At 42.1% G+C, this 27,385-nt stretch overlaps 1 protein-coding gene across 11 annotated transcripts in view; it reads left to right on the forward strand.

Annotated features, from left to right (window-relative positions):
* LOC148021989 (HAD-superfamily hydrolase, subfamily IG, 5'-nucleotidase) overlaps positions 1-27,081 on the forward strand; it is a 27,770-nt gene extending 689 nt beyond the window's left edge. Inside the window, exons 1-18 of one of the 11 annotated variants that reach the window (XR_015694433.1) lie at positions 1-952; positions 1,281-1,378; positions 16,879-16,998; positions 17,118-17,207; positions 17,365-17,480; positions 17,575-17,674; positions 17,912-17,983; positions 18,071-18,121; positions 18,200-18,277; positions 18,371-18,490; positions 24,305-24,410; positions 24,513-24,676; positions 24,751-24,885; positions 25,307-25,437; positions 25,899-25,961; positions 26,043-26,121; positions 26,209-26,308; positions 26,447-27,081. The exon at positions 1-952 is cut by the window's left edge and continues 689 nt beyond it. Coding sequence is in view for 8 of the 11 variants with exons in the window: in XM_087697542.1 (XP_087553668.1) it covers positions 358-952; positions 1,281-1,378; positions 16,879-16,998; positions 17,118-17,207; positions 17,365-17,480; positions 17,575-17,674; positions 17,912-17,983; positions 18,071-18,121; positions 18,200-18,277; positions 18,371-18,490; positions 24,305-24,410; positions 24,513-24,676; positions 24,751-24,885; positions 25,307-25,437; positions 25,899-25,961; positions 26,043-26,190 (2,187 nt within the window). In the remaining 3 variants the exon portion in view is untranslated. Of the gene's footprint in view, positions 953-1,280; positions 1,379-16,878; positions 16,999-17,117; positions 17,208-17,364; positions 17,481-17,574; positions 17,675-17,911; positions 17,984-18,070; positions 18,122-18,199; positions 18,278-18,370; positions 18,491-24,304; positions 24,411-24,512; positions 24,677-24,750; positions 24,886-25,306; positions 25,438-25,898; positions 25,962-26,042 lie in introns of all 11 variants that reach the window. The other 10 variants (XR_015694434.1, XM_087697547.1, XM_087697548.1 and 7 more) reach the window with 10 other exon arrangements.
* The last annotated feature ends 304 nt before the right edge of the window (positions 27,082-27,385 follow it).

A 27,385-nucleotide genomic window follows, 5' to 3' on the forward strand; every position in this document is an offset into this window, starting at 1 on the left:
GGACGGCTCAATAAAATGAGAAGAAACGGGCCTCTCAGTTATGGTCAACAAAATTGCTCCTCCAGTTATGCTGTCTGGGAACACATTGAAGTGGCATCATTATCCCCTGCCAAGAGTAATCACAATGTTTCATCATCCTGCAGACTCAAGTCCAGTTTAGTATGGCAGCTCGGACACATAGAGGAATGCTCACTTTAATAACTGGTGGAGGCAAATTAAAGTCGCACTATAAGTTTATTTCAAGCTCATTCTCTCAGCTGATCATTCCTAACTATTTCTTAGTATGCTGGCCATCTCCTTGTAGCAGGCAGCATTAAACATTTTTATGTTGCTGCAAAGCAAGGTCTCTTTCTTCAAATGGGAGACTGTTTTACACACAGCTCTAAAATGGCATTGAGCAATCCAATTTTGAGCTCATGGACACACTTCTGCAACAAGCCTGTTCAAGTTTCCAGCTGTGCAAAAGCAGAAAGATGTGCTAGTGTTGGTTTCTTCATTGATACAAGCTCCGGAGCCAGGCGGACGGCTGCTGGGCATATAGTTGCCTGCTTGAATGGCAGAGATGAAAAAGGACATGGTCAAGAGATGAGAACAATCTCCAACTCAGGGAGTGAAGAAAATCAAGACCTTAGCATAGCTTCCAGATTCAGGCTGGGTCATAGCGATGGAGGAACTGACAGCACTCTTGGTGTTTCAAAAACAATAGATGGACCCTTATGTGACTCCAAAACAATGCCAAATGGACTTGGTGGTTTGGAAAACATGAAAACAAACAGGGGAGGTTCTCATGAACTTTTTGATTCTGATGGTGAAGAGGAGGGGAATGCTAGGTTACGCAAATTAGCTGAAGAGATGTTTCTTGTCAGGAGTTCCAGCCAGTTTGATGTTGATTATTTGGGAGAGAGTACGAAAGGGGATCTGAATGTTAGACGAAGTTTCAAGGATCAAATTGGTAAGATTGTTATGTCCAAACAAGCTTTGTTGAAACTTTTTTGAGAAATTCAGATGTATAGTTCTGAGGGTAAAGTTTTAACATAGCTTGAAATAGCATGAATTATGAGTTTTTGGGGATGTAGTCTGCCTCCTATTCAGGTGATGCATAGGTTACAGGTATAGTTGAGGTGTTAATTAATTGAGTGCAAAATTGTTGAGTTCCTCTTTCAGTTCTACCGACTGTCATCAGGTTGCAGGATGAGAATGCTGCATAGATAGGTTTTAATGGTTTATCACTAGTAATGCATCTTTGGTATAAATACTGACTTGATGTTGTTATCTTCTAGATAATGAGGGTATTTTTAACCTTGATGGCACAACGGAGGAGCTAATTAAAGCCGGATTGAAGAGACCAGAGCTGCTACTTGAGGGACTCCAGATCCCAGTAAGGCATCCTACTCTATGCAATACTCAGAAGATGGATCAGCATATAGGTGATGAAGTTTAAGTATGTAAGACTAGTTGATATGCTAACTATGTCTACTTTGTACCCAGTTTATTTGATATATGTCAAGTTTGCATTGAACATAACTCCTCCTGTACATGGATGTAATCTATTCACATCATTTTACCAAAAAACAGTGTGTGCGTGTGTTGTTTGGTGAGCTAGCTGTGGAGATGATGGCATTGCCATTTCAGCCTTTCCTAGGGTTTGTACCTGCTAAAAGTTCATGTCTGGACATGTTTTAGCCAGCTGAAGCCTCATCTATCTCTGCTAGAGCTGCCAGACAGCTTTTCATCTGTGTGAGTGCTTCTGCTCTCGTGATTTCACTCTCTGCTGTGACCTTATTGTCCATTTCTGAACATCATCAGTGGCTTCAATTTCCTGCATCCCTGACTCTGCTACAACATCTTGTTGCAGCTTTGATGTACACAGCAAGCCTCTTGGTTTCAGCCTGCAGATTTTGGGTTTTTTCACTGTATAGGAACTATTATATCAGATTTAACGCAGGCCTTTTTCTAGTATGCCAACGTGGTGGCTTCTGTATCTTATGGTTGGCCTCACAGATCGATGTTGACACTCTTGATGAGGAATTCAAATATAGTTGTCAGGCTTGGATTAAACCTGTCCCAATTTGTTAAACAGGAAATTGCCTACTCTTGTACTCCAATCAGTTTGCGACAAGACTTCTTTCATGATAAACTTCTTTATGTGGTTCAATGGATTGTTCTGTTCATCTAGAGGCAGTCGCCCATTGTTGAAGCCTTCAATTGATAACTTACAGCAGTTGTTTCCATCCCTAGGGTGCTGTCACCTGCGTGTTAAGCTGCTGCTCGATCTGCATCCAGTCACCTGCATTTTCCAGGAGTTGCCTATCTGCCAGAAGGCCTTATCCATCCCCTTGTGGGTGTTTGGGTGCGTGCCTTGTTTTAGAATGTCTTCTCCATCAGCTGCCACTTGGATTTTTGCTGCTGCTCATCTTGCTGGCTGCTGCCCATAATCAGAGCTTGGTGCCTAGCATATTTGCAGGAGCTGCATGTCTGCATTTTGGATTTGCTTCTCCTAGGGTTATCTTCTTTGTTAGTGATAGCTATGGAGGACTGCGTTTCTCTCCCTTCACTGTTGTCTATATATATCTAGTGTCTTCTCCGACATCCCCTATTTGGTGCATATCACTCTTTCCATAGGTACTGCCGCATTGATTAGCCAGGACAGTGCAGACTTCTTGAGCCACTTTGTTAACACCAAACTCCTTGGCTCACTCCTCAGCCTCATTCCCTTGCGCTAGACAGTGGTGTCCACTCTATGGAATGAGTGGGATGAGGATGAGACAGAGGAGGCCAAAGCCATGTAGTGCTTGTGCCTTAATGAGCAATTTTGGCAAAAAGTCCGTGCCATTGTCATTGTCGTGACTCCCTTTTATAGGGTGTTACGTATGAGTGATTGCGAGGGGTCCACCATGGGCCTTCTCGTTCACTTCTTTAGAATGGCATTGGCGGAGACACGTACTTGTACAGTAATCACAGAGACACAGTGTGCATATGTTTTAGAGATAGCAAAGAGGAGATGGGCGTGGATGCATAAGCCCATCCATGGTTTTGTCTCATTGGTACATCCAGTCTACAACTTACGTGTGGTCATGGATGATAGAGAGTTCCGTTCAGACCAGCTTGCTTATTTGACTCGTGTGGTCCTTGTGGATGTCCGCAATGCAGTGCTAGAGGAGCTAGGATGCTATGCAGATCAGAGAGGGCATGTGGCTTTTGCTTCTTCCACTTGTTGGAGGAGAGAGTCAGTTGTGAAGCCTTTATTTTGGTGGCAAAACTTTGGATACACACTGGAGACCCTTCAACCCTTAGTCATGAGGGTCCTTGCCCAGGATTGCTCTTCGGGTGCATGTGAGAGAAACTGGAGTGTCTATTCTCTCATTTACACAAAGATTTGTAATCGGCTTAGCATACGACAGTTAGAGCGGCTAGTCTATTGCGGCACTAACTTACACATGATGAGGGCTATAATGAGTATGGATAGTCCGAAGCAGGTAAAGTTTAAACACTTAACCATAACATTTAAAATTTGTTGTTTTAACTTTTAAACTTTGAACTTTGAAGTTTAAACTTTATACTTTACAATTTAGACTTTAGCATTTACAATGATCAATCTTACGTGCATCACTACATTGTGTAGGTGAATGTTAACACATTCAAGTTGACGGGCAACACTCTGTCGAGTATATATAAGGAGGTGGACGAGGAGGAGGAGATGATTTTTGCAGAGCTCTATAGATAGCTTATAGCAGCAGATACTCGTGACACTCGTAGTCATCGTGCTCGTGGGCGAGGAGTTCGAGTAGGTGGTAGCAGGGGCATTGTCATTCGACTCTCTCCATCATCGAGGAGGGGTGGTTCAAGTGGCATGCAGACATATGTAAGGCGGGGCTCTAGTAGCTCACATCCTATTCCTCATGATGACATCCCCCCCTTGCCTACACAGTTGCCACCTAGGGAGCCATCATTTGATGATGATAGTAACCTCATCAGTGAGGATGAGTATGAGTGTGTTTCATCATCGGATGTCGAGGAGTCATCTTCAGACTCTCTTGATGAGCACTCAAATGGTTCTGATGATGTTGATGATGATAATGATGCCTCATCATAGATTCATGTGACATAGGTCTCTTTTTTTTTGTATCAGATATACTAAATTGTAGTTGTATCGTATGTTTTACGTAGCCCATGCGACCGCGATGATCACCCTTATGTATTCATCTTATTCTGTAATGAAATGGCTATTTCCACTTTAAACATGTATTCTATGATCTATCATTTAATGATTTATGATATTATTTAAAAAATCATCTTAATTTTTTTCGTACTAATATTATACCATACCTTATAAAATCATAAGGTACCAATTAGTATCGTATGTTATCGTACCGTACCATATCGTACATTTTGTACCTAACAACTATGGTTAAAAATAAACAAAATGCATCTGCATCTCACACACCACATTTTCAAAACCCATCCATCCCACCATATTCTTCCGTTGCTTCTCCACTTCCATTCACACCATTTACATTTCCATTTCAGACACCCATGTCGCACCACACATCACACCGGGGGATTATGGAAACATAGGCACATCCTTTAGGACCTCATTCTTACCTCTGTCGCGAGTGGTGTTCCTCCTACTTCACACACACTTTCAGGATCATTGCAGCTTGGGTACCCCCCAGTCTCTCTCGAGTGTGGATTAGTTGACTCCACAGTTTGCCTCCACGGCTTTACCTAGTGGACCTTTTGGTGATACTACTGTGCTCCAGTCTCTCTTTGGATCGGGCTTCCGTGTCCTAGTGCCTCCATCTACACTGACACCTTATGGAAACATTCATGTTTCAGTGCCTCCGCCTCAATTGGCACTCATTGGACACTCACAGCCTACTTCTGTCTATCATCTTTTCTTCCTCCTCCTTCTTATTAGACACATCCACCTCCCCCATCTTACCCTCCACAATCTTATCCCCCTCATCCATCTTACCTTATCTACCCGACACCTCATGGTTCTAGCTCATCTTCTGCCAAGCATGCATTTAATGACGAGACTCGTTTTAACGGGTCAAAGTTTACTACTTGGTCGAACTTGATGAGACATGTCATTGACTCCCAAAATCTATGGGATCTTGTGCAGGGGTTGGAGCCCAACCTAATCCTGCACTTGTTCCATATGAGGTTGTCCGCTCATGGAGGGCTAGGAATGCCTCCGCTATTGTCGAGTTGATGCAGGGCTTAATGCTTGAATTTCATTCTCAGCTTTAACATTTTGACTTAGCGTCAGAGCGATGGGCATACTTGATTGACCGCTATGCGGCTCAGGATAGGACCCGTCGTATTAATCTTGACCATGAGCTTCAGCTTTTCAAAATCACTGATCGGGATGATTTGAAAGTCAAGTTGAGTGAGTATCGGCGTCTCCTCGACTGAATTCTCCACTATGGGGACTCCTAAGTCCTTTGACGATCAGGTCACATTGTTCCTAAATAAAATCCCCAAGAAATACTTCAATTTTGTGGAAGGCATAGTTTCAAAACCTACCATGCCTACATTCTATGAATTTGAGTGTTAGCTGTCGCGTTACGTACGTTGTTCGATCAGTTTCATTCAAATTTCTCTTCAGAGGGGACTCTTGTTGCTCATTCTCAGAAAGGGCAAGGGAAGGACAAACAAAACCGAACCTCCACTCAAAATCAAAATCAATCTGAGGACTCACAAGGAACATACTAATCCCTCAAACTTGGGTGACAGGTACCTAAAAAGAATAGGTATTGTCAACATTGTCAAAAGGCTGGCCATTTTGACGAGGAGTGTCGATCAAAGGCAAGAGGCACAACACCAAAACCTAAGTCTCAGACCCCGCCCCTCAGTTGAGCAACCTCCAACAGGGGAGGCAGAGTGATGTCAAGGGGCAGTTTAAAGGTCAGACTCACAGTGCCACCCCACAGCCATCTCAACCGACAACGTTCTCAACTCCAGAGGGCTTGTCTGACTGGTTTGCAGAGGCTCACATCGTCTCCATAGAGACATTAGATGCAAATCTCATCCATATCTGTGAGTTGCCTCTCGACGAGGTTACTGTAGAGGCCTACTCGACACAGCCAAGCACTTCAGCTCCTGTTTGGATTGTGGACAGTGGAGCTTTACATCACATGACTCCTATAGAGGACATCTTCCGTACTCGAGCCCTTGCAGCCGGTGGGCGGGTCCGCGTAGGAAGAAACTCCTCGGTCAAGATTCAGGCACAAGATTGCGTCAGTTTTGCTACTGACAAGGGTCCGGATTTGGCTACGGTGGACAATGTATATCATGTTCCTCAGCTTGGGGTGAACTTGTTATATATTCAGCAGCTTTGCCAATTGGGACAAGCGGTTTTCTTTGCTATGACCACAGTCGAGACGCTTAACTCTCTGACTGGTTTAGTGATTGCTTGCGGTGAGGCACAGCCTAATGGCCTATACCACATGACACTTTCTGATCGAGCCGACCGCCGAAGGCTCCGTGCTCCATAGCTTCTAGGCCTTAGCCACATCTCGGGAGCCTACCCACAATGAGCGTCTTTGGCATTTTCGCTTAGGGCATCTTGGTTATGACTCACTTTATGAGTTGTCACGCCGTGAGTTGGTTGAGGGCCTTCCACTCCTGAAGCTCGCTTGAGATGTCTGTAAAGCTTGTCAGCTTGGGAAGCAGCACCGTATCCCATTTTCTCAGTAGACCTCACATAGAGCTGAGGCGCCTCTTAGATTGATTCATGTTGATCTTTGTGGGCCGACATTCATTGCTGCCTTGAATGGTGCACTGTACTTCTTTTTGATAGTGGATGATCATTCTAGATACATGTGGGTGTACTTCCTCAAGCATAAGTCCAATGCTTTCATATACTTTTCTGCTTGGGTGTTGCTGGTTCATAACCAGACTGGTCGTCGTGTCAGTTGTATGAGGAGTGATAGCGGTGGTGAGTTTATCTCCCACGAGTTCTCCGAGTTTCTACAGCAGCATGGCATTTCTCACGAGCTCACCTCTACCAACTCTCCTTCTTAGAATGGAGTCATAGAGTGTAGGAATTGGATAGTCATGGAAATGGCACGCTCTATGCTGTTCGTAGTAGAGCTTCTTGAGCGCCTTTGGATCGAGGCTATTAACACTTTGATGTATATCCTTAATCGGTGCCCGACTGCAGCTCTTCCTCAGAAGACCTCGTATGAGGCATTCTTTGGCTCTCGGCCTGTTATTTCCCACTTTAGAGTCTTCGGGTGTTGTGCATACACACACCCGCCTGATGACAAGATAGGAAAGCTCACTCCCCGAGCTAATCTCCTTATTTTTGTGGGATATTCCTTTGAGGCAAAAGCCTATCGTTTGTTCGATTCTCGGACAACCAAGGTGATCATTAGGCAGGATGTCGTCTTTGACGAGAGGGATATTGTGCAGTCTTTTGCATCGGATTCCGATCCAATTTCTTCTTCCACATCATCGAAGATCATGCCTTCTGAGATTGGTCTACTTCGCGCTCCTGACCTTCTCGTAGATTCTTCAGTTTCCAAGCCCCCCTCGCGAGACTCATTACCTCGCTGGTACCAGTAGACCATGTGGGATTTGGGGATCCTACCACTAGATTCCACTTCGGAGGGACCTAGAAGATCTGCTCGGCTTGCTCCTTAGGCATCATTTACGTCGCTATTTATAGGTGATTACATAGCGCATTCTGAGCCGATTACATGGTAGGAGGCTCTTCAACACCCTCAATGGTGAGCGGCCATGGAGAAGGAGCTTAAGAGTATTCATCGAAATGAGACTTGGACATTGGAGGATCGTCTGAGCCACAAGAAAGTCACAGGGACAAAGTGGATTTTTAGGACTAAGCTAAGAGACCTTTGTCCCTATTGCACGGTTGACTTTCTTTCGGTTGCTACTTACGCTAGCTGCTCACCACGGTTGGCCGATACATCAGATGGATGTCAAAAGTGTCTTCCTAAATGGTTTTCTCGAGGAGGAGGTCTATGTGGAGTAGTCACCAGGCTTTCCTTTTGGAAACCCGAGGAATAAGGTATTCCGCTTGCATAAAGCTCTTTATGGGCTGAAGCAGGCGCCGCGGTTTCGGTTCCATAGGATGGATGAGTTCTTACAGACTCATGAATATCATTCTACCCCTTATGACCCTAACTTATAAGTTCGATCTACAGAAGTACGCACTTCAGCTCGTGGAACAGTATGCTATGGATCAAACACGGCCAGTGGCCACGCCTCTTGATCCTACTGTCCACTTGTCAAAGGATATCCTAGGACAACCCTTCGATGACCATACCTATCGCTCTGTTGTAGGAAAATTTCTTTGGTTAATTCACATTAGGCCAGATTTAGCTTACTCAGTTAGCATACTCGGTCAGTATTTCACAGCACCTAGGATGTCATATTGCATTGTATGTCTTCGTGTGTTGCGTTATTTGCGGTATACTTATTCTTATGGCCTGAGATATGGTTTTGGTTTATGTTTGAAGGGGTATACTGATTCTGATTGGGCAGGAGATTCTGACACCTGGCGTTCCCATGGCGGCTATCTCTTTACCTTGGGCATGGGTCCCATTTCTTGGTCCAGCTGTAAGCAGAAGACGGTGGTGGCTTCCACGACCGAGGTTCAGTATCAGGCTCTCTTCGATGGCACCACCGAGGCCATCTATCTGAGGAGTTTACTGGTGGCACTTCATTTTCCTTGTGTCTTTCTCACAGTTGTCTACTGCGACAACCAGAGTGCCATTGCCCTTGCGGGCAATCCGATCATTATACCACGGACGCGGCATGTGGGAGTCAATTTTCACTTTTGCAGAGAGCAGGTTGAGCTAGTAGGCACTATTTGCCTAGAGTTTGTGCCTTCATCAGATAATTTTGCAGACATTTTGACCAAAGCGGTCAACCAACCGGTTCTTTAGTACCTGCTACCCAGGATCGGCTTGGGTACACCCTTCCCTACTTCCGCTTGACGGGGAGAGGGTGCTTCCCTCTTGCTTTCCCTTCTAGTTTGAGAGTGGACGGCTTCTACTCTTGATCGTGACAGTGATGATGCTTTCAGTTTTTAGACATTACATTCATTTATTCTTTTGCATTGTATTATGGACATTTGTGACTTCATCCACATTGTCAGGATAACCTGATTGTAAAAGGGCACTTGGACAAGTGAACAATTCCCCTGTGAGGGCGCTATCCAAGTGACACCGTTGCATAGCATATTGCATGAGCATGACATCTTGTATCTCCCTTTGCATTACCCCATGCATTGGCATTCTGTTCATGTAAACATACATCTGTGCGCATTTATCTCTCTTTGGTCTTTTGGAGTGGTCGACTCTAGGATCCACCATATTCGTGGATATAACACATGGCAGTTCTCCTAAAAGTAGTTTCCCTACCCTTGCTTGCTTTGTTTCTCTTACTAAGCCCACCGTCATCTTTTTTGCCTCTCCCCATATTCACCACATGATTGACACACACAGACACACATTTATAATCCTTAGGCACTTATTCTAGTCAGTGTGAGGGATTGGCTTGCTAGTTTTGTGAATGACTTGGATTTAAAATTCTCTTTATCTTTTTCTATCTGTCACTTAATCGGCCGTTGCTCCTATATTACTTATGTATTTCAATACATTTTTCAAATAACCACAAAAAAAAAAGTCCATTGTTGTTTCCATCCGCCTTTGTAGGACTTGGTAGGCCCTTGGGCAGCCGCCGAGTATCCTTGGTCCGATGCCCTAGTCTCTCTGGGTCACTTGGGCTTCCTTGGTAAGATAATCATCACCTCTGTAGTCTTGGTAGGCTACTGGGTAGCTGACGTGCACGCTTTGTTCAATGCTCTGGTTGCTTTGGGGTGGGATGCCTTGGGGTAAATTAAAATTTAGGATGGCCTACTTTTCTAGCCCTATTTTGAGCCTGAGAGGGGGTGTTGTGCTAAGAAATATACTTAGCCACATAAATAGTCCCAAAACATGCTTATTTAGCCAAAACCCTAAAATGGGTAGCGGATCGAGAGAGTTAAGTAGGAGAGGATCTAGAATCCTAATTTTCTATAAATAGGCAGCCAACTCTTCACTCTTCTCTAATCTCGTTTTTGCAGATTTCAGGTGTTTCAGCTTGTTGCCCACCTGTTCGCGGAGGATATCTCAGCCGAAGCTGTCCATTGCTATCTCCATCAATTGGCGCCTGATTTTCAGCCCTCTTCGCAGTCTTTCTCTCACCTATCGTCTACGTTTTTAGTATTTCTCTCTCTTCTATAGGCTGTCCTGCCTACGTTTTTAGTCTTTCTCTCTCCTGTAGACTGTCTTGCATGCGTTTTTAGTCTTTCTCTCACCTACTGCCTGCGTTTTTGGTCTTTCCCTCTCCTCATTGATGTTTGCATCAAATCCAGCTTCTCACTGTTGCGTTTGTTGGTGTTCAACATCCGGAGGTTGCCTTGCTGCGGTTCGGGATCCGTTCGGAGTATGACACTCTTCAGCTCATTATCCCTGCCATGATCCTTGAGATACAGGAGTTTGAGGTACAATATTCATTCATTGCATAGTGTGTTTGCTGCATAAGCATTGTATATTCAATAGTCATATCACTTCATTCATTCATTGTGTTCGTTGTCTTTGAGTTACCCTAACCCTAATTGTGTTCTTTTATCAGTGTGTACTTTGTCATATGGTTTCTGTTTATGTTTCTATGTTAGGGTATTTCTTTACACAAAGCACCTCTAGAGATGAACAAGTATTATATGTTGGCAACAGATACAAAGGCAAGAAGGACCAACTTTTTTTGTGATTTTTGTAAAAGGACCAGACACATTGAGAAGTTTTGCCATGCCAGAAAGAGGTCCCAAAAGGCCTATCTAGTTGCTGTTAAAGAAGAAGAAAAACATGGAGCAAAAGAAGAAGAAGAAGATCACTAGGAGAATGACAAACCTCATCAGTCCTATTCGGATAGACTTTTTTAGCCTTGTATTGCCTAGCCTTAATGCTTCGGACATAAACTTGTAAACTCCCCATGTAGCCTTGTACTACAACCTCTATACACTTTGTGAGGCCCCTGTTACAACCTCTAGATGTCCACCATATTTGTGGTACCCATACTTAGCCTTTTTTTGTGACAGCCTCTGGTGTTTTGCCATGTCTAGGGTATGCCCACACTTTGCAGGTGTTGCTTTCACTAAAGCTTCTATACACTTTGTACTTCTGGTTGTGATTGAGGAGGGTCGTTGAGATGTTTGCAATCACACCTACTTCAGTCTCTTTCAAAGGAGCAGTAAGGGCTCAAGACAAGAATCTCATAAGCATAGTAGGAGGATGTGCTGCCTAGACTTTCCTATAAAGCATTGTGCTTGCTTTTTTTTTTCAATGATATGATAGTACTCTTTTCTTTTCAGTAAAGTGCCTATGTCATTGTACACACACAAGATTGTGTTTATGAGTCCAAGTCTCAATCTTGGAACCTAATTCATTTGTGTGACAGTTGATCTCGTCTTTGTTTATGTCTTCATGAGTTTGGTCTTCATCTTTCAACCTCCATAGCTTCCGCATTGCCATGTCCTAGATCCATGTTTCAACACACTAAACCATGCTGAAATGCCAACTGCACATAGCCAATCCTTGCAATGTCACATGCATAATTGTTCCCCAAGTGGGCAACACCATGCCATTGTAGTCAGAGAGCCACTCCCGGTGTGGTGTTACATGGAATGAGGCACTTGAATCAAGAATCTAGGTGTGCATGTCATCATTAGAATTTGCAATCAATGACTATGCACTAAAAGAAGCAAAGAGTACGTCATTGTCACTGTCACTTTCGTGATTGACTACATCGACTTCCTCTATCTTCACACTACTCTTCTTTGCATGTTGGCTGTCCTTTTTCTCATCTTTGTTATCTTTAGTGTTTTTGCCTTTGCCCTTTTGTTTCTTCCACTTAAAGCAATCTCGCTTGAAATGCCCTTTCTTGCCACAATAATAGCACTTCACATTTTTCCCACGAGACTTGCTTCTAGGGTTCGCGAAATTTTTTTTGAGGAAGAGGAAGAAAATCCTTTTCATCATCATCTGAGAAGGAAGTATCCCCCATTGAGACGGTATCTTATACATATATTTAACAAATATAACTATATTTTGAGAAATTTGAAGAGGATTTATTTTCTTTTTCCAAATAATTGAGAAGGATTTTTGTCAAGGTGAACAAGTTCTAGGTTGAAGTGAACTGAACCCTACTTGTAATGTGCTTTGTTGTCAGAGTTGCCCTTGTGTTGGGATTTGTCTTTAGTATGTAGTGCATTGGAAGACTTGTTTGCTGAAATATTTTGTCTATTGAGCTCCTCCATGAGTAAAGAGCTCCTCCACGTGTGAATATAACAACATGACATTGGAGTTACTCATTGCTGTCCTAAAAGTGTTCCAACTTTTAGGCAAGGTGCATAGCAAAAATGTTGCCTTGAATTCTTCATCAATGTGAAATTCCAAGGCAATCAGCTAGCTGAAAATAGAGTTAAACTCATTCAAATGTACAAACATGGCTGTACCTTCCTTCATATGAAGGTCCATCAAAATTTTCAACTGATAAACCTTGCTGGCTGCACTTTTTTGACATTTAACTCCTAAAGTCTTTGCCACATATCATAGGTAAATTTCAATTTCTTGATGTTGAAAAGCAAAGTGTCTGACACTGAAAGCTCTATGGTAGAGCGTGCAAGCTCATCTAAATCGTCCCACTCCTCTTGATCCATGGTTGCTGGTTTTACTCCTTTTGTCTTGATGGGTTTCACTTGTTTCTTTTGCACCAAGACATTATAGCACTGCTTCTGCCATTAGAAAGTTGTGTGCACCCTTAAGCTTTTTAATGTGCAAAAGATTGCTATCATTGCTGCCAGCCATAATTTATAGCTCAAAGGTGACTCAAAGGTCAACAAATGTGAGCCCAAATGTCACACAAATGACCAAGGTACAAAGTAAGTACCAACCAACAATGAAAGTTCAAGTAATTGCAGAAATTTCAGATCTGTAAATTAATTTTCAGAGGTGCAAAATGTGTGCTACAGCACACCACAAGCAATTGCAGCCGTATCATGGGCTAATACATCTGTTGCATGAGAAAGCCCCAAATTTTAGCTGCAATTTCTACTCCAAATGTATCCACAGGCACCAATTTGACTCTCATGATCAAAAGGCCCAAAAATTCTTTGCTCAAATTACTCAAATGACATCAAACCTAACTCTCGAATGGTTTTCACAAGGCAATTTATACCAAAATTTCACAAATTTTGTAAAAGCCCCAAATTTGTCCAGGGTCCTTTGTGGTCAATTTGCATAAAAACTACATTGCAAGTATATACGAAGGCCAAATTTGACCCAAATTTTGCAAAATTGCAAAAGCCCCAAATCGTACGGTGTCCAATGTGTCAAAATTTCAAGAATTGCACCTGTCCACTACAATTTCTCCACATATGTGAAAAGCCCCAATTTCTGAGACCCAAGAGTGTGCAAGAATCCACAAATTTTACTTTGATGAGTAAAATCTCTTGCGTATGCAAAATGCCTATTTGTCGAGGGCCTGTTGGCTACCGCACGCCCAACTAGGACTAACGACTTGTAACCTGATTACGACCTGCAACTTGATTATGACCTGCAACCTTCAGCAATGTGCAACCTTCAGCTTTGATACCAGTTTATGGTGGTTGAGGTGCAATGAAGGCTCAATTTTAGGCAATGGTAGTGATAGAGAAAGAGAGAGAGTGAGCGACAGTAGTAGAGAGTGATGCACGATGTGTGGGTTCGAAAAAGATCTACCACTCTTTAGGTTTTTGATAGTTATTTGTAAAGGACTAAAGTACAAGTGTTATATATAGGCCCCAATGAGTCTAGGGTGGCACACCATTGTGTTGATGCCCAGTAAAAAGTGCCCAAAATGAGGGCACCGGTCCTTTTTGGGGTTGTCAATGCAAAACCCTATGTGAATTTGCTTCAACGTAGATTCTCGTATCTACATGATATCTTGGGCATACTATATTTCTACGATGATGTTTAGCATTGATGTATGAGCCCGGATATGTTTATGGAATGCTTTGGGACTTGGATTTGAGTTGCATTTGATGTCTTTGAGCTTTGGTTACTTGCTTCAGTGATCGTCATTTTATGGGCTTGAAGACTCCATGGGTTTTATGCTCTTGGATATATTGGTTGATGTCATGGGCACTTAGATGTACTAAGCCTTGCAATGCTCTTTCACACTCCGGATATGCTTCAGTGGATGCTCTTCTAAGATATTTACATTTACTTGGATACATTATAAAAGAGCTTTGGGTTTTCTACATAGTTGAGCTTGGCATACAGAGATAGTGGAACTCTTGCCTTATGTACATACTCTCTTCAATACTCTTCGATGCAGTTACCCTTACTAGTGGGTTGATTTGATTTACATGCTTTGGACATCGGCACTTACCTTTGTTAGTTGGATTTAGTGATGTATACATGCTTCTTGGTTATATATTGAGCTTCATTACTTTTTGCTCAATCAGTTGTGTATTTGATGAATCTTTGTATTTGATCTTGAGATCTCTTACATACACAACATCCATGCCTATGGAATGTATTGGTTACTGACTCTCTTGAGTTAATGACAGATTTTAGTACCAGTTGTATGCCTACTCATTGCTAGTTGTGTTTCCATTTTCTAGTTGGTACCTGGATATTCTTGGTAGTGGGAGCTTGACATTTTTTGATTATTTGTCCATAGTGGCCTTGGCCATACTACTGCATTTACTACAGCAGTGCTGTAATTACAGCTTTCAGTATTGTCTTGGAGAGCTAACATTGTACTCTAGCAGTCTATTGCTTTCAGTTCGTGGACAACTCTATATTTTGGCATTCCCTCCTGTTTTGCCCTTGGTTTGGTTGAGTTTTGGGACTGATTTGCAATCATTTATAACAGCCTATTCTCTTGGATTTTGCATTGATCTATTGTCATTATGGTTGGTTCTTCAAATGATAGTACTATTTTCAATATTGAAAAGCTTGATGGCACTAATTTCACCTATTGGAAGATGCAAGTACGTAGGTATTGGTTCAAAAGAAGTAGGATAGGTGGTTGAAAACCAAGAGTATAAAGCTTGAAGGCATGGATTAGGATGATTGGGATGAGTTGGATGACCTATGTAAATCCACCCTAATACTATCATTGTTTGAACAACTTTATTTTAATGTTGTAGCACTTGAGGATAATGCCTGGTAGTTATCGGAAAAGATATGGAATCTTTATAACAAGCAAAGTCCTGCATCATAGATGTATTGGTTGAAACAGCTTATGGACCTTTGCATGAAGGAAGGGACTAGTGTGTTGGCACATTTGAATGATTTTCATTCGATTTTCAGCCAGGTGACTTCACAAGGCATGGAGTTTAAGGATAATCTCTCTCCCTTGTTTTTGCTTGTGATATTTCTTGAGTCATGGGACACTTTGCGTATTGCCATGTGTGCTAATATGCCTAAGGATAGCTTGAAACTCCACGATGTTGAGGGTGCTTTTTTGATAGAGGAGATCAATAGAAAGAACGTGGATGCTGCTTGTACTTCCCATGCGTTGATTGTTAGGGGCAGACATGATGGTAGAAGCAGTAATGATCGCCGTGGTAGAGACTCACAGAGGTCTTAGTCTTTTGGGCAGTCTTGTGGTTATAAGTCCTCTCTTACATGTAATTGCTGTGGGAAGTAGGGTCATATTCAGTCGTAGTGCCATAAGATGTGTGATGATAAGCGCAAAGAGAAAGGGTAGTGAGGGCAACACTAATGGATGTTAGTAGATAAGAGTTGATTGATAATGGTGACAATTGTTGATGCAAAGTGTAGGAAAAGGCATACAAGGGATGGAAAGTGGTGTGCACATAGAGTCCCTTTTATAGGAAGTGCTGGATCCAGAAGAAGTCTTGTGTATTATACAATGTCTAGAGTGACATGCAAAATGACTAAAATGCCTTTTCAGGGCTGTTTTGATGAGCCAAAAAATGCCAGAAAAATAGGATAAATTAGAGCCAAGTTTTGGTAGCTCAATGGCAGCTGCTTGGTGTGTGCAGCAGCTCCAAAGGGCAAGGCAGTGGCTTGAGAGGGCAAGGTGGCAGCTCAACAGGGATGGGCAGCAGCTTGCAGGGTGTGTGCAGTAGTTGAATGAATGAGAGATGATGAAGGTGAAGGAGGGAGGCTGGCATTGAGGATGGATGGAAGTGGCAATGCAACTGAGTTCCTTTTTTGTAGAACATTCTAAGTCAGTTGACCTACTCAAAAGTCTTGTTCTGTTTGGAATGAATAAATACTTTTTGAGCTGTTTTAAGAGCCAAAAAACCCCCTAATAAAATGATAATTGGCAAGTTTAGGTAAGGTGATAGTGGATAGTAGCCCTTGCCTCCATGTGGCAAATGGAGGAATTTAAGACTTGTCAGGTGTAGAAGAGACTTATGGATTGAATGGTCCTGACCCATTCAGTAAGCACTTGGGGCGAGAGCATTTGGTTATTTTTGAACAATTCAATTCGATGGATGACATCTTGCAGCGAAGAATTTTTCTACTTGTGATAAGTTGAGTTTCTTGCTCTGAGTATCTATGGCTTTTCAACAATTTGTTTTGGCAAGCAAACAGCTGGACATCTCATGTTGTGACGAGATCATGGACGAATAAGTCCTAAAAAATCTGTGAATGGAGCAACCGTTTCTTTAATTTCTGTTCTTAAAAGCTTATTCATAAGGAGAATAAAAACCCTAATTGTTGTGGATTTCTACAGAGATTGTGTTTAATTGTACCTTTGTCATCCTGAAATTTAAGGTTCTGGAAAATTCTAGTTTTTGATAAAACCTTTGTCATCCTGAATTTTGAAGCTCTATCTTTTCAGCCGCATTATCCACATGGAGCTGCAGAAAGGGGGGTTTTTTGCAGCAGAACCCTGAGCTTGAGATCAATCTCAACAATCGGTTATGACATGGATTACACTCTAATACATTATAATGTGAATGTGAGTTCTGAATTGTGACATGAATGCATACTTTGGAACTTGAGAGGTCAATGTTTAAGGGCTTGAGTTCACTTGTGAGAAATCATTGAAATTTATGGATTTTTCATCCTTTCATCCAGGCTTGGGAAGGAAGAGCGTATGAGTATGGAATGGATAATCTCAGGAGCATGGGTTATGCGGTTGATGGGCTCTGTTTTGATCCAGATTTGGTAAAGTTCATCTTTCTTTGTTATCTGAAGCCCAAGCAGTGATCCTTTTCTGCTATGGAGTATATTGGCAGGAATGACAGGCAAACAAGTGGATTGAAACACTTAAAAAAGCTGTTTGCATGTCTTCTGTGCTGATTAGCTACAAAGGGCCCTGTAGGTTATCAGAGGCCTTATCATGGACAAGGAGAACGGGAATATTGTTAAGGCTGACCGTTTCGGCTACGTGAAAAGAGCCATGCATGGTACAAAAATGCTCTCAAATACGGCCATAAGGTAATCACTAGTCCTGTGGGTGTGATGTTCAATCTCTGAAGATTGATTTTGGGGGATATTGCATATCAGTAAAGAAGAGTTATTTGTGAGGCAGCCGATTGTATGGACGGGAGTTGGTTGATTTAAGGAACGAGAGCCGATGGGAGTTTTTGAATACACTCTTCTCTATTTCAGAGGCGGTCATGTACATGCAGGTCTTTTGATGTCTTTCCTAAAGAAATCTACTGTAAACTCTGTGTGATATTACAGTTAACAAAGTCGTTTGGACCATGCCTGCACCTCAGCTGTATTTTATCAGGAGTTCATATCTGTTTTAATGTGCCCAAAACAAAAAAGTGGGAAATTGTCCAATCGGAGCTTAGGCTCTGGAAAATTTTATTATCTGCGTGTGAGCAAACCTGCTTCTTTCTCTTGTCACCCTGTAATTGCAGATGGTTGAGAGATTCGATGAAGGTGTTCTTTCTTCGAATCATGCTCCATTGACCTACAATGGACTCTATAAGGTGGATCTTAAGAGACCATTCATACACATTCTGAGAACCTATTTTCTAACTTACCAAGGTTTTTCTGAAGGTTATGGATTCTCATAGCAGGTGGTTGCAAAAGCACTGTTTAAAGCTCATGTCGAAGGGCAATTGAAGGTTTGTTTTCTTTGGCTTTCATTTTTGCTCATGCTTTTCTAGTGCCCTGCAATTATGTTTACCTATGAGGAACTTCAGAATGAGATTATCAATGAACCGGAGCGGTTTGTCGAGCTTGATCCAGAGTTACCCTTGGCACTCCTCGATCAGAAAGAAGTATGCTACCTGTTTTAAACCTGCTTTTCGATGCTTATGACATAAATCCCTCTCAACGATGAAATCATTGTTTTACTTTTGATGTTCATGTAGGCAGGGAAGCGGTTGATTCTTATCACAAATTCTGATTACCACTATACGAATAAGATGATGCAGCATGCTTTCAATCGATACCTTCCTGATGGCATGGATTGGCGAGCACTTTTTGAGATGGTAAGCTAGATTGAACCAGGGGTTGGGGCCTAAGCTTGCTTGCTTAAATATGAATGGTGTTGCTGCTAGAAAACCCAACTTGTGATAGTCTTTTCTTTTAAAGACCCAAGCTTGTCAGGAATTATGAATGCAGACTTGCCCCTCATACAAGTAATGCTCATCCATGGCATCATATACTTCAGCCTTACCCGTTGCACCTTCTTTGAGAATACACTTTTTGCTTTGTGAAAAAACAGTTGGCAAACATTTCCATATCATCTTTGTTATGGAATTTCCATTACTTGTGACATAAGAATGACCTACTTTCTATGTAACTAAAACATGACTTCTGGGACCCATAGTCATTTTTGATTATGCCTTACAGCATGAAAAATGATTGAGGCTAACACAAGCCAAGGTGGTGGTTTGCTGCCTTTTACTTAAGCTAAATATTTGAAAAGCAACTTTGCTGATAAGGAGGGTTCTTTGAATAGAGAGGGAGCCGGTGCCAGTGCCCACACAGCCAATGACTCATTGTTGTACGTGATTGTCTAGTGTTTGGTATATGGATTCCATTTCTCAAGCATATCTCTGAGTTCTACCTTTGCAGTGTTCTTTTGTTTTCTTTCATTCTCTCTTTTTTGTTGTGTTGTGCATACTATTATAGCAGTCTTCTACGTTTCCATCACTGCACCCACTTTTGACATGGTATTAGACATCCACGTTTGGGATTTGGGTGCTGTTTCCTGCTGTGGACAGTCTGCCCTCACACTTGTTTGCTGCTAATCAGCCTCCTATTGTCTACTGCAGCCTAGGCAACTTGTCCTTGCTGCCAATTGACCTGATTTTCAACCCTTGTAGCCATAGTTGTCCGAAACGGAAATGTTTCAGTTATGAAATGCGTTTCGGGCAGGCAAGGTTTTTACCCAATTTTGTGAAAAGTGCCTCATTTCACCTCATTGCATGCAGATCCTTCTGTTATTGTCTGCTCTCCACTCTCTTTCTCAGCTGATCACTCTCCTTGGTTACTGTTTGCTTTCCTTCTTTCACATCTATTGCTGTCTACAGCCTAGAAACCCTACAACCCTAATCCTTCGATTGCCCAATCCTTTTTCTTTCATGTCCACGCTATTTGTAGCTCTTTTCCCCCATATTTATAACTGTTTTTTAGTGTTTTCAGCGTGCAATCCCTCTCCTCTCTTTGTCCTTCATTGTGTTCACATTGGTTTGAGCTGGTTTTTCCCACTTTTGCTGTTGTTTTCCTGTATTTCCAGAAAGGTGTACCATACAACCATGGTGAAGGATACATTTTGGAGCCACACATGCATCATTAGCAACTATGGAGCTAATAGTGGCTCAAAGCTGTGGGAATGCAACTATTGCCATGTCATACGCACGGGGAGCATTACACGAGTGTTACATGATGATGATGATGATGATGATACCTCCTCTTCCTCGAACGATAGTACTAGTGCTCCTAGTAGTAGCCTTGAGGAGGATGAGATAGAGGATATGCCTCTGGATGATGCTCAGTGACTCTCATTAGATGATAGATCATGATTCGTAGACTCGTACTTTGTAGACTTGTTGTTAGTTGATCATGTTCATGATTCATTGGCATTTGGATGAGATATTGCGATTACTTGAGTCTTGAGAATGAAAGTACAATAGGTCGTAAGTAAGTTGGATCTATCCCTAGCTCAATTAGAGTTCATTTAATTCTAGAAGTGGTGACATAACTTATTAATATAGTTGTGTTCGTACTACAAACCAACTAAATAAAACATTTTGTATTGCCCATAGAATTGGCAAATTCTAACACCCCTTTACAGTGCCAATGTGATAGAAGTACATAAAGATCAATCACCAAAGGGTTGCAAGTTCAAGGACTTTCGAAAAGCCTTAAACTTCTCACAAGGAAGTGCTTTGGTGAAAATGTCTGTAACATTCTCTTGTGTAGGGACATACATCAAACTGATCTCTCCTATGGAACATCTCTCTTTGACATAATGGTAATGTATCTCAATGTGTTTTGTGAGAGCATGAAACACAGGATTCTGTGCCATTGGAATAGCACTCTTGACTGTCAGAAAGAATGGGTGTAGGACTCTCCAAAGAAATTTGTAGGTTAGCCAATGATCTACACAGCCATACACATTTCACTGTTGCGGTGAAGGTTGCCTCGTACTCAGCCTCACTAGACGAGGTAGCCATTGTAGGTTGTTTCTCACTTAGCCATGAAATGCATGAGCGGTCCAGAAAGAAATAATGTCCACTAGTAGACTGCCTAGTGTTTGCATCATCAGTCCAATTCGAATAATTGTAAGCTTGTAGATGTAAGTCTTCCCCCTTGGAAAATAATAATGCATGTGACTGAGTATCTTGCAAATATTTGAAGATCTGCTTAATAGCTTGCCAATGTATGGTTTGTGGTCTGTGCATATATGTGCTCACAGGTAGTAAACTGTCGCCAGCAGCTACAGATGAAAAACGCAGGCAGCAGAGGGTGCGTAGGCAGCAGGCGATGGCAAAACTGCAAAAAACGCAGGCTAAAAACAGCCCCAAAACAGGTCGCCTGGCTGCGACAGCAGTCGTCTGATCAGCAGGGGTACAAAACAGTCCTGAAATCAGCAAGAAAACACAGCAGAAACACAAATCCTGAAAACTGATACCATGTCAGAAGTGGAGCAGCGGTGGAAGCATAAACATGTGCTGAAATAAACTGCTGAAACACAAGACAAAAAAGAGAAAAGAAAGAACACGATACAGATGAGAACTCAGATGTATGCACGGGAAATGGAATCCATATATCTGAACACGAGACAGTCGCATACAACAGTGAGTCACTGGCTGCGTGGGCACTGGCACTGGCTCCTCTCTCCACAGAGTCTGCAGATGGTGAAGATGAAGTGACTGACTGAGGAGGAGCCACTGAGTATAAATAGGCTGAAAAAGTGGGGAGCAATAATGCTGGTCGGACAGCATTTAATGCTGGCCGACTGGTGCATAAAATGCCCCAATGGCATAAAATGCCACACCAGAAAAATACCTAAAATACCTAATAAAAATGCCCAGCCCAGATCAAGCTCAGACTCACACATGAACCGACAAATACTCTGCTAACAAGATGAAGGTGGATTTGAATGCAATTCAAGGTTGAGAATAGCCAGCAACTGCACGTGTGAATGTTACATCAGTGAGGGTGCTGAACTGATGGCAGGAAATGATGAAATCTGATGGAGGAAGATGAGAGAATATATGATGATGGCTGTGATAGCAGTAGAGTGTGAGGAATTAGCTGCACTCAATGATAGCCGATAGGACAGAGAGAGGACTGCCCTGTAAATAGGGAGGGGAACTGAAAACTGGCCGACCTGCTCGAGAATATGGCTGACTGCCTGTCCATAAAGACAAATGCACCTAAGTGGCTGCCTGGCCATGAAATAGTCCAGGTGCCCATGAAAAGGGACAATAACCTGTCTGCCCGGCTGTGAAGAATGATCACTAATGCAGAAAGGATGTCTGCCCATGCAGGAAGCTGCCATGGACATCAGTAGGAGAGAAGGAATGATTTCTGCTGTGCGATGTGGGCTGCTGAAGGATGCTCTACAAGGCTAACACTGCCATGGACAAGGCCAAGAATCTTGGCGAACATTGATAGTGTCAGAACTCCTAATGTTCTTGTCTGACTGAGAATGAGACTCACAAGCAAAGATGAACATAGGAAAAGACAAATGAAAAGATGTCTGCTAACAGATGACCATGAAAAGTCGCCTTGGAGTGAGCCACAAATCTTTGTTGTAGAACGCCAATGACCCCCAAGTTGGAGACCCTGCCGCCCTCATCAGAGACAGACTGGTTATTGCTGATCATAGGGGATGCCTACTGAGACACTTTAGCCCCCCACGTTGGACTAAATGCTACAACACCCTACGAGAGATTTTTGGGATGACCATACATTACATCAGATCTATGTCAAACCTGTCTTCTTTCACCTCTTTATCTTCTCATCTTTCCTCTATAATCATAGGACTCTACAGGTTCTCTTACCATTTATTCACAACTTCGATCATACTCTATGATGAGACACCATGTTAGTTGTACTATATGCACAGGTCTCACGTTTTCCTCTATAATCATAGGACTCTACAGTTCCTCTTATCCTTTTTTCATAACTTTGATCACACTCTATGATGAGATACCATGTTCGTTGTACTATATGCACAGGTCTCATGGGCCATTATGGTCCTTTGCACACGTTTTTCACAATGCTATTGATAGAATGACATCAAGCAAATCTCTAGATCATGAGGATTTATTGACTGAGCATTTTATTTATGCTGTTGATATGTTAGCGCCCTTATTGGCACATATTTTTAATCACGACATGCATGAGGGCTTTCTATCTAGCTGGAATACAGAGCTATTGTACCTCTCTGAAGATAGGTGATCCATGGTCCCTAATAATTACTGCAGTATCATGGTTGGCCATACACTGGCCCGGCTTTACACATCCATTACCGAGCATAGGCTTAATAGATAGGTAGAGAAACACGGTCTAAGAGCGAAGTGCAGTTGTCCCTTTGCAAATTTCCACAGAAACTTTGATATTGTTCCACAGGTTCGGTTACTGAGGAGGTGATATGATATGGGGGTGCCTATGAGCTTGCAGGTTTTAAACTCTCTCAAACTGTGCCCCATTTCGAGGTTTTCATTAATTAAGCATTTTTGGGGACTGTTTAAGAGGCTAATCAGCATGTAATGCATATTTTAGCTCAACACTGCTAAGGTCAAGTTGGCCAACCCTGCCTCTACACATAATCTCAACTGATAATGTGGCATTGTGGGTTAACAACAGGAAGAGAGGATTATAGTGATGTGCTTGTGGATTAACAAGACATGAACCTAACTGTCATGAAATAGAACCTTAATGGTTACCTTAACTGTGTAGGTTATGTTAACTGTATTGTTAACCTTCTTTAACAGTAGGTGGCATTATGTAAGTCCTTGATGTGCACTGTAAAACATGCTTGTTATTGCAGATTTGATAACGTTTTGTCGTGGGAAAAAGGAGGGGAAACATCATACAGAGCACTAGGGACTTTTGCAGCAAGCATGTGATGGCAGGAATTTGGACAGACCCTGTCAAAACCTTGGTGGTGAAACTTTGTGCTAGGGCTTACTAAGAAACGAGAAAAGCTGTTGGAATGGAGGCAATCTTGACTTAACTTAGAGAGCTTGAATTGTGCACTTTGTTTCCCCTTACTAAACTGAAACAACAAATCAAGAAGTCTAGGGCCTCCAGGGTACCATATCTTTTGTGTCTTTTTCCGCTATTGTTACAGCTCTTGTTTGATGGTTGTGGCTTCTATTGAGAGGTGATGTGATCCTGGAGTTAAGCAACAGCTGTGTATTGGACTTTGATTCTAGCGAAACCTATTGAGACAGCAACATTCTGAGTGGTAAAAATCTTTAGTTTAGCATTGAGATTATCATACAACAGTTCAGTGCTAGTGAATTATATGGAAGAAGCAATACTTGGAGAAGTAAAATCATTAGTTGAAGCATTGAGATTACAATGTATCACTCTTGGGTTATCATAATTTGGGAACTGATCTATTTATTGCCTATCTCTTTGATGCTCTGAGAAAAGTTAAATATCTCACATAATGCTTTGTGACATCTTAATGTTGCATTGCAAAAGCATGTATTAGGGTGAGATCTGTTTGATGTGTGTATGATATCAGCAAAGAGATCAGTCCAGGATGCATAGAGGCATATTTTTTTGCATGTTTAGCATTTTTCAGGTGGTGAAACTCTTATACTCTGCAACAGGTGATTGTGTCTGCAAGGAAACCAGAGTTCTTCAAAATGTCACATCCTTTGTATGAGGTGGTAACAGAAGATGGGCTAATGCGTCCTTGTTTCACAGCAAAACCTGGTACTCTAAGCTGCTCTTTTCTGTTTGGAATAGTAGATGTTTGTTTTGTCCTATCAGATATTTTAGATTCAAATACTGCTGCTTGTTTTGGACATCATTCAGGGGGACTTTACTGTGGAGGGAGTGCTCAAATGGTGGAGATGGCCCTTGGAGTCAGAGGTGGGGAAACATTGTATGTTGGAGACCACATATATACAGATGTCAGCCAATCAAAAGTTCATCTAAGCTGGAGAACAGCACTAATTTGCAGAGAACTGGAGAGAGAGGTATACTCGGATACAGAGTTTGCCTGTGGCATTCTGCTGTTTCTTAAACATCAGCCGTTATCTGTCTTATGAAGGTGAGAGCTCTTGCACTCGGGCGAGAACACAAGAAGAAGTTGATTGAATTGATGAATCAAAAAGAGGTGGTGGGTGGTGTTTTCAACCAGCTTCGACTCACTCTACAACGCCGTACAATGAATCGTGCAGCACAAGTATGAATGAGCTGAATCTCAATGCTTGTCCTTTTGCAGTAAAAAAAAGTTTGAAGCTGTACTGGATTTCGTTCGTGCAATAGTAAGGTGTATTTGAGTTTAGACTTGTTGCCTCTTTTTAGGAGTGCAAATCACCAGCTGTAAGCTGGCCAATTATCTTGTTAAGGCTTGATGAGGGATGCATTTCTTTATAGAAGAATAGTAGATCTTTCAATTTGTTATTATTTAGCTCTTGTTTTTGGCTCAACCATTCTTACTTGAGATGCTGGTCCTCACAAATCGACTTTCTGGTGGCTAATGCAAAATTGAAATATGCCAGAAGGTTCCCAATGAGCTGTCAGTTGGCTGAAATCCATGGCCTGGCTTGACCAGGACGTATGTCTGAGTGATTTGCTTTCTAATACTATTCTCGTGTTGACAGACCCCTCTTATGACTGAAATGGATGAGAAGGATCTAGCAGTCAGCATTGAAAAATTGCTCTATATAATGCAGCGACTGGATAAGGAGATAGCTCGAATGCTTGAAGCCGATGGTTCACACTTCAATGAAAAGTAAGTGGAACTTTTAGCAGTTGCAATAGCTCACCCAAGTTATCGAAATGCATGTTCCATCTTCCTGTATGCGTCTGTGTGAATAGGGTACTGCTTTCTGAAGCTGTTTGGTTCCATCCACACAGGCCAATATCCCCGTGTATGTCAGGACTCAGGTGGAGTTTTGGATGTGAATATCCCTTTCCTGTTCCAATCCATGTGAATGTGTGTAAAGAACACTGCATATGCAGCTTTACTATGACGATGATGTCTTTCTTCATGTACCTTTGTTTATAAAGTAGTGCTGTTTATGTGGTACAAGTGTGTTGCTCCGGGATGCCGCATCAAATTTTAAACTTGGTAGAACCATATGGAGTTTGTGATGACCTTCTGATCTCGGAATTGCTCCTGTGCTAAGCTGTACATCTGTCTTGGGTGGTGGAAAGTGTGGTGTAGCCTACATCTTTACTGTTACATTTCAGGTGGGGTTATCTGTCAAGAGCTGGATTATGGGACAAGAGCCATCTCACACGACAGATTGAGAAGTTTGCACCTGCCTGTCTCATTGAAAGTACCAGTAGTTAGGTTTCGTTCTTTTTCCTATTTTAATATTGTTGCTTTTGCAGGTATGCTGATATTTATACTTCCAGGGTTTCTAATTTTTTACAGCTGACGCCTTTCATGTATTTCAGATCTCAAGCTCAGGTAAGCCTTTGCAATACGAATGTCCTTTTGTCCATCTTCCTGATTAATGAGGATAAACACTGTTACTAACTGAGAAATGCATCGCAGAGTCTTGCCCACGACCTGCATCCATATTGAGGATTGGCATATTAAGGGCTTCGAAGTAGGCTGCAAAAGTGAGGCCGAAAATAGTCTTAAATATGAAATGGTGCTGCCATAGCGTCCTAAAGGCTTGAAGCAATTTGTTACCTACTTTAGTAGACATCAAATAGTCTGAAACGTGTGTTAATATCCTGTAGTTCCTTTGTTAGTTTGATTTGTAATGTTGTGTGCGCAATTCTGGCAGGGTTATCACATCAATCACCTGACAGTTGACTGATAACGTCTGTGAGAGTACATAGTCATCTAACAAGGCGAGAGATTCGAGACGTTTTTGGAATCCAATCTCGGTTGTGCTCGTTTTTATAGGTTTCAGTAATGCATCCGGAGCTCAAATGGTTACCATGATAAACAGGATCTTTCCTTCCTTTCGAATACTGTCAGTCCGGGGAAAGTGTGGATCACCGTAACCTTGAGCTGGAGATCTGGAGGAAGTGACACCACTAGTACGCGCTCTCTTGTGCCAAACACAGAGTCGGAAACAATTTCTGTTGAATCATACATGGATCCTTCTCATTTTTCGGAGGGCTTTTAAACATTTGAGTGTAAACAACTTCATATTTGTGCAGTCATGGATAATCAATCCCTGCATGTTTGAAAAGAAATTCTCAAGTTCTCCCTTCTCAGATTGTTTCTTTTGAGACGTGGACTAACTTAAGACTGCCTTTTCCCAAAACTGTGGGTTCGGGGGGGATCCAATCATCCTTCAATGATACGGTTTGCGTGTACGCTTGCGCGCGTGTAATATCAACATTGAACAGGACTAACTTTGGTGGACCTAAGCCTTTGTTGTGAGTTGTAAAATATCCGGAATTTGAGTCATTTCCGCTCTCAAATTTTCATGATGTGGGTTGGACCTCGATGTGGGTTTGACCTCGATGTGTTCCACTCTGAAGTATATGACCAAATAAATTTGTGGTGCTGCAGCTGGTTGGATTTGCCATTCAGGAAATGTTTTGTATTTTCCTTTTTTGCCACCTTAAAAACATCTCGACCTATACCTGTAGGTCCTCTGAAGGCATTCCTATAGGTGTCAAACGTCCATGCGTTTGATAGCGAAGGAGAAAATGTTTCTCAAAGCAAAACAAATAAACTATCATGGCTCTTTGAATCTTGCATCATTAAA

Source organism: Lygodium microphyllum, chromosome 17 (genome assembly GCF_053477565.2).
Source record: "Lygodium microphyllum isolate KBCC chromosome 17, Lygodium_microphyllum_v1.1.10, whole genome shotgun sequence".
Lineage (NCBI taxonomy): Eukaryota > Viridiplantae > Streptophyta > Polypodiopsida > Schizaeales > Lygodiaceae > Lygodium > Lygodium microphyllum.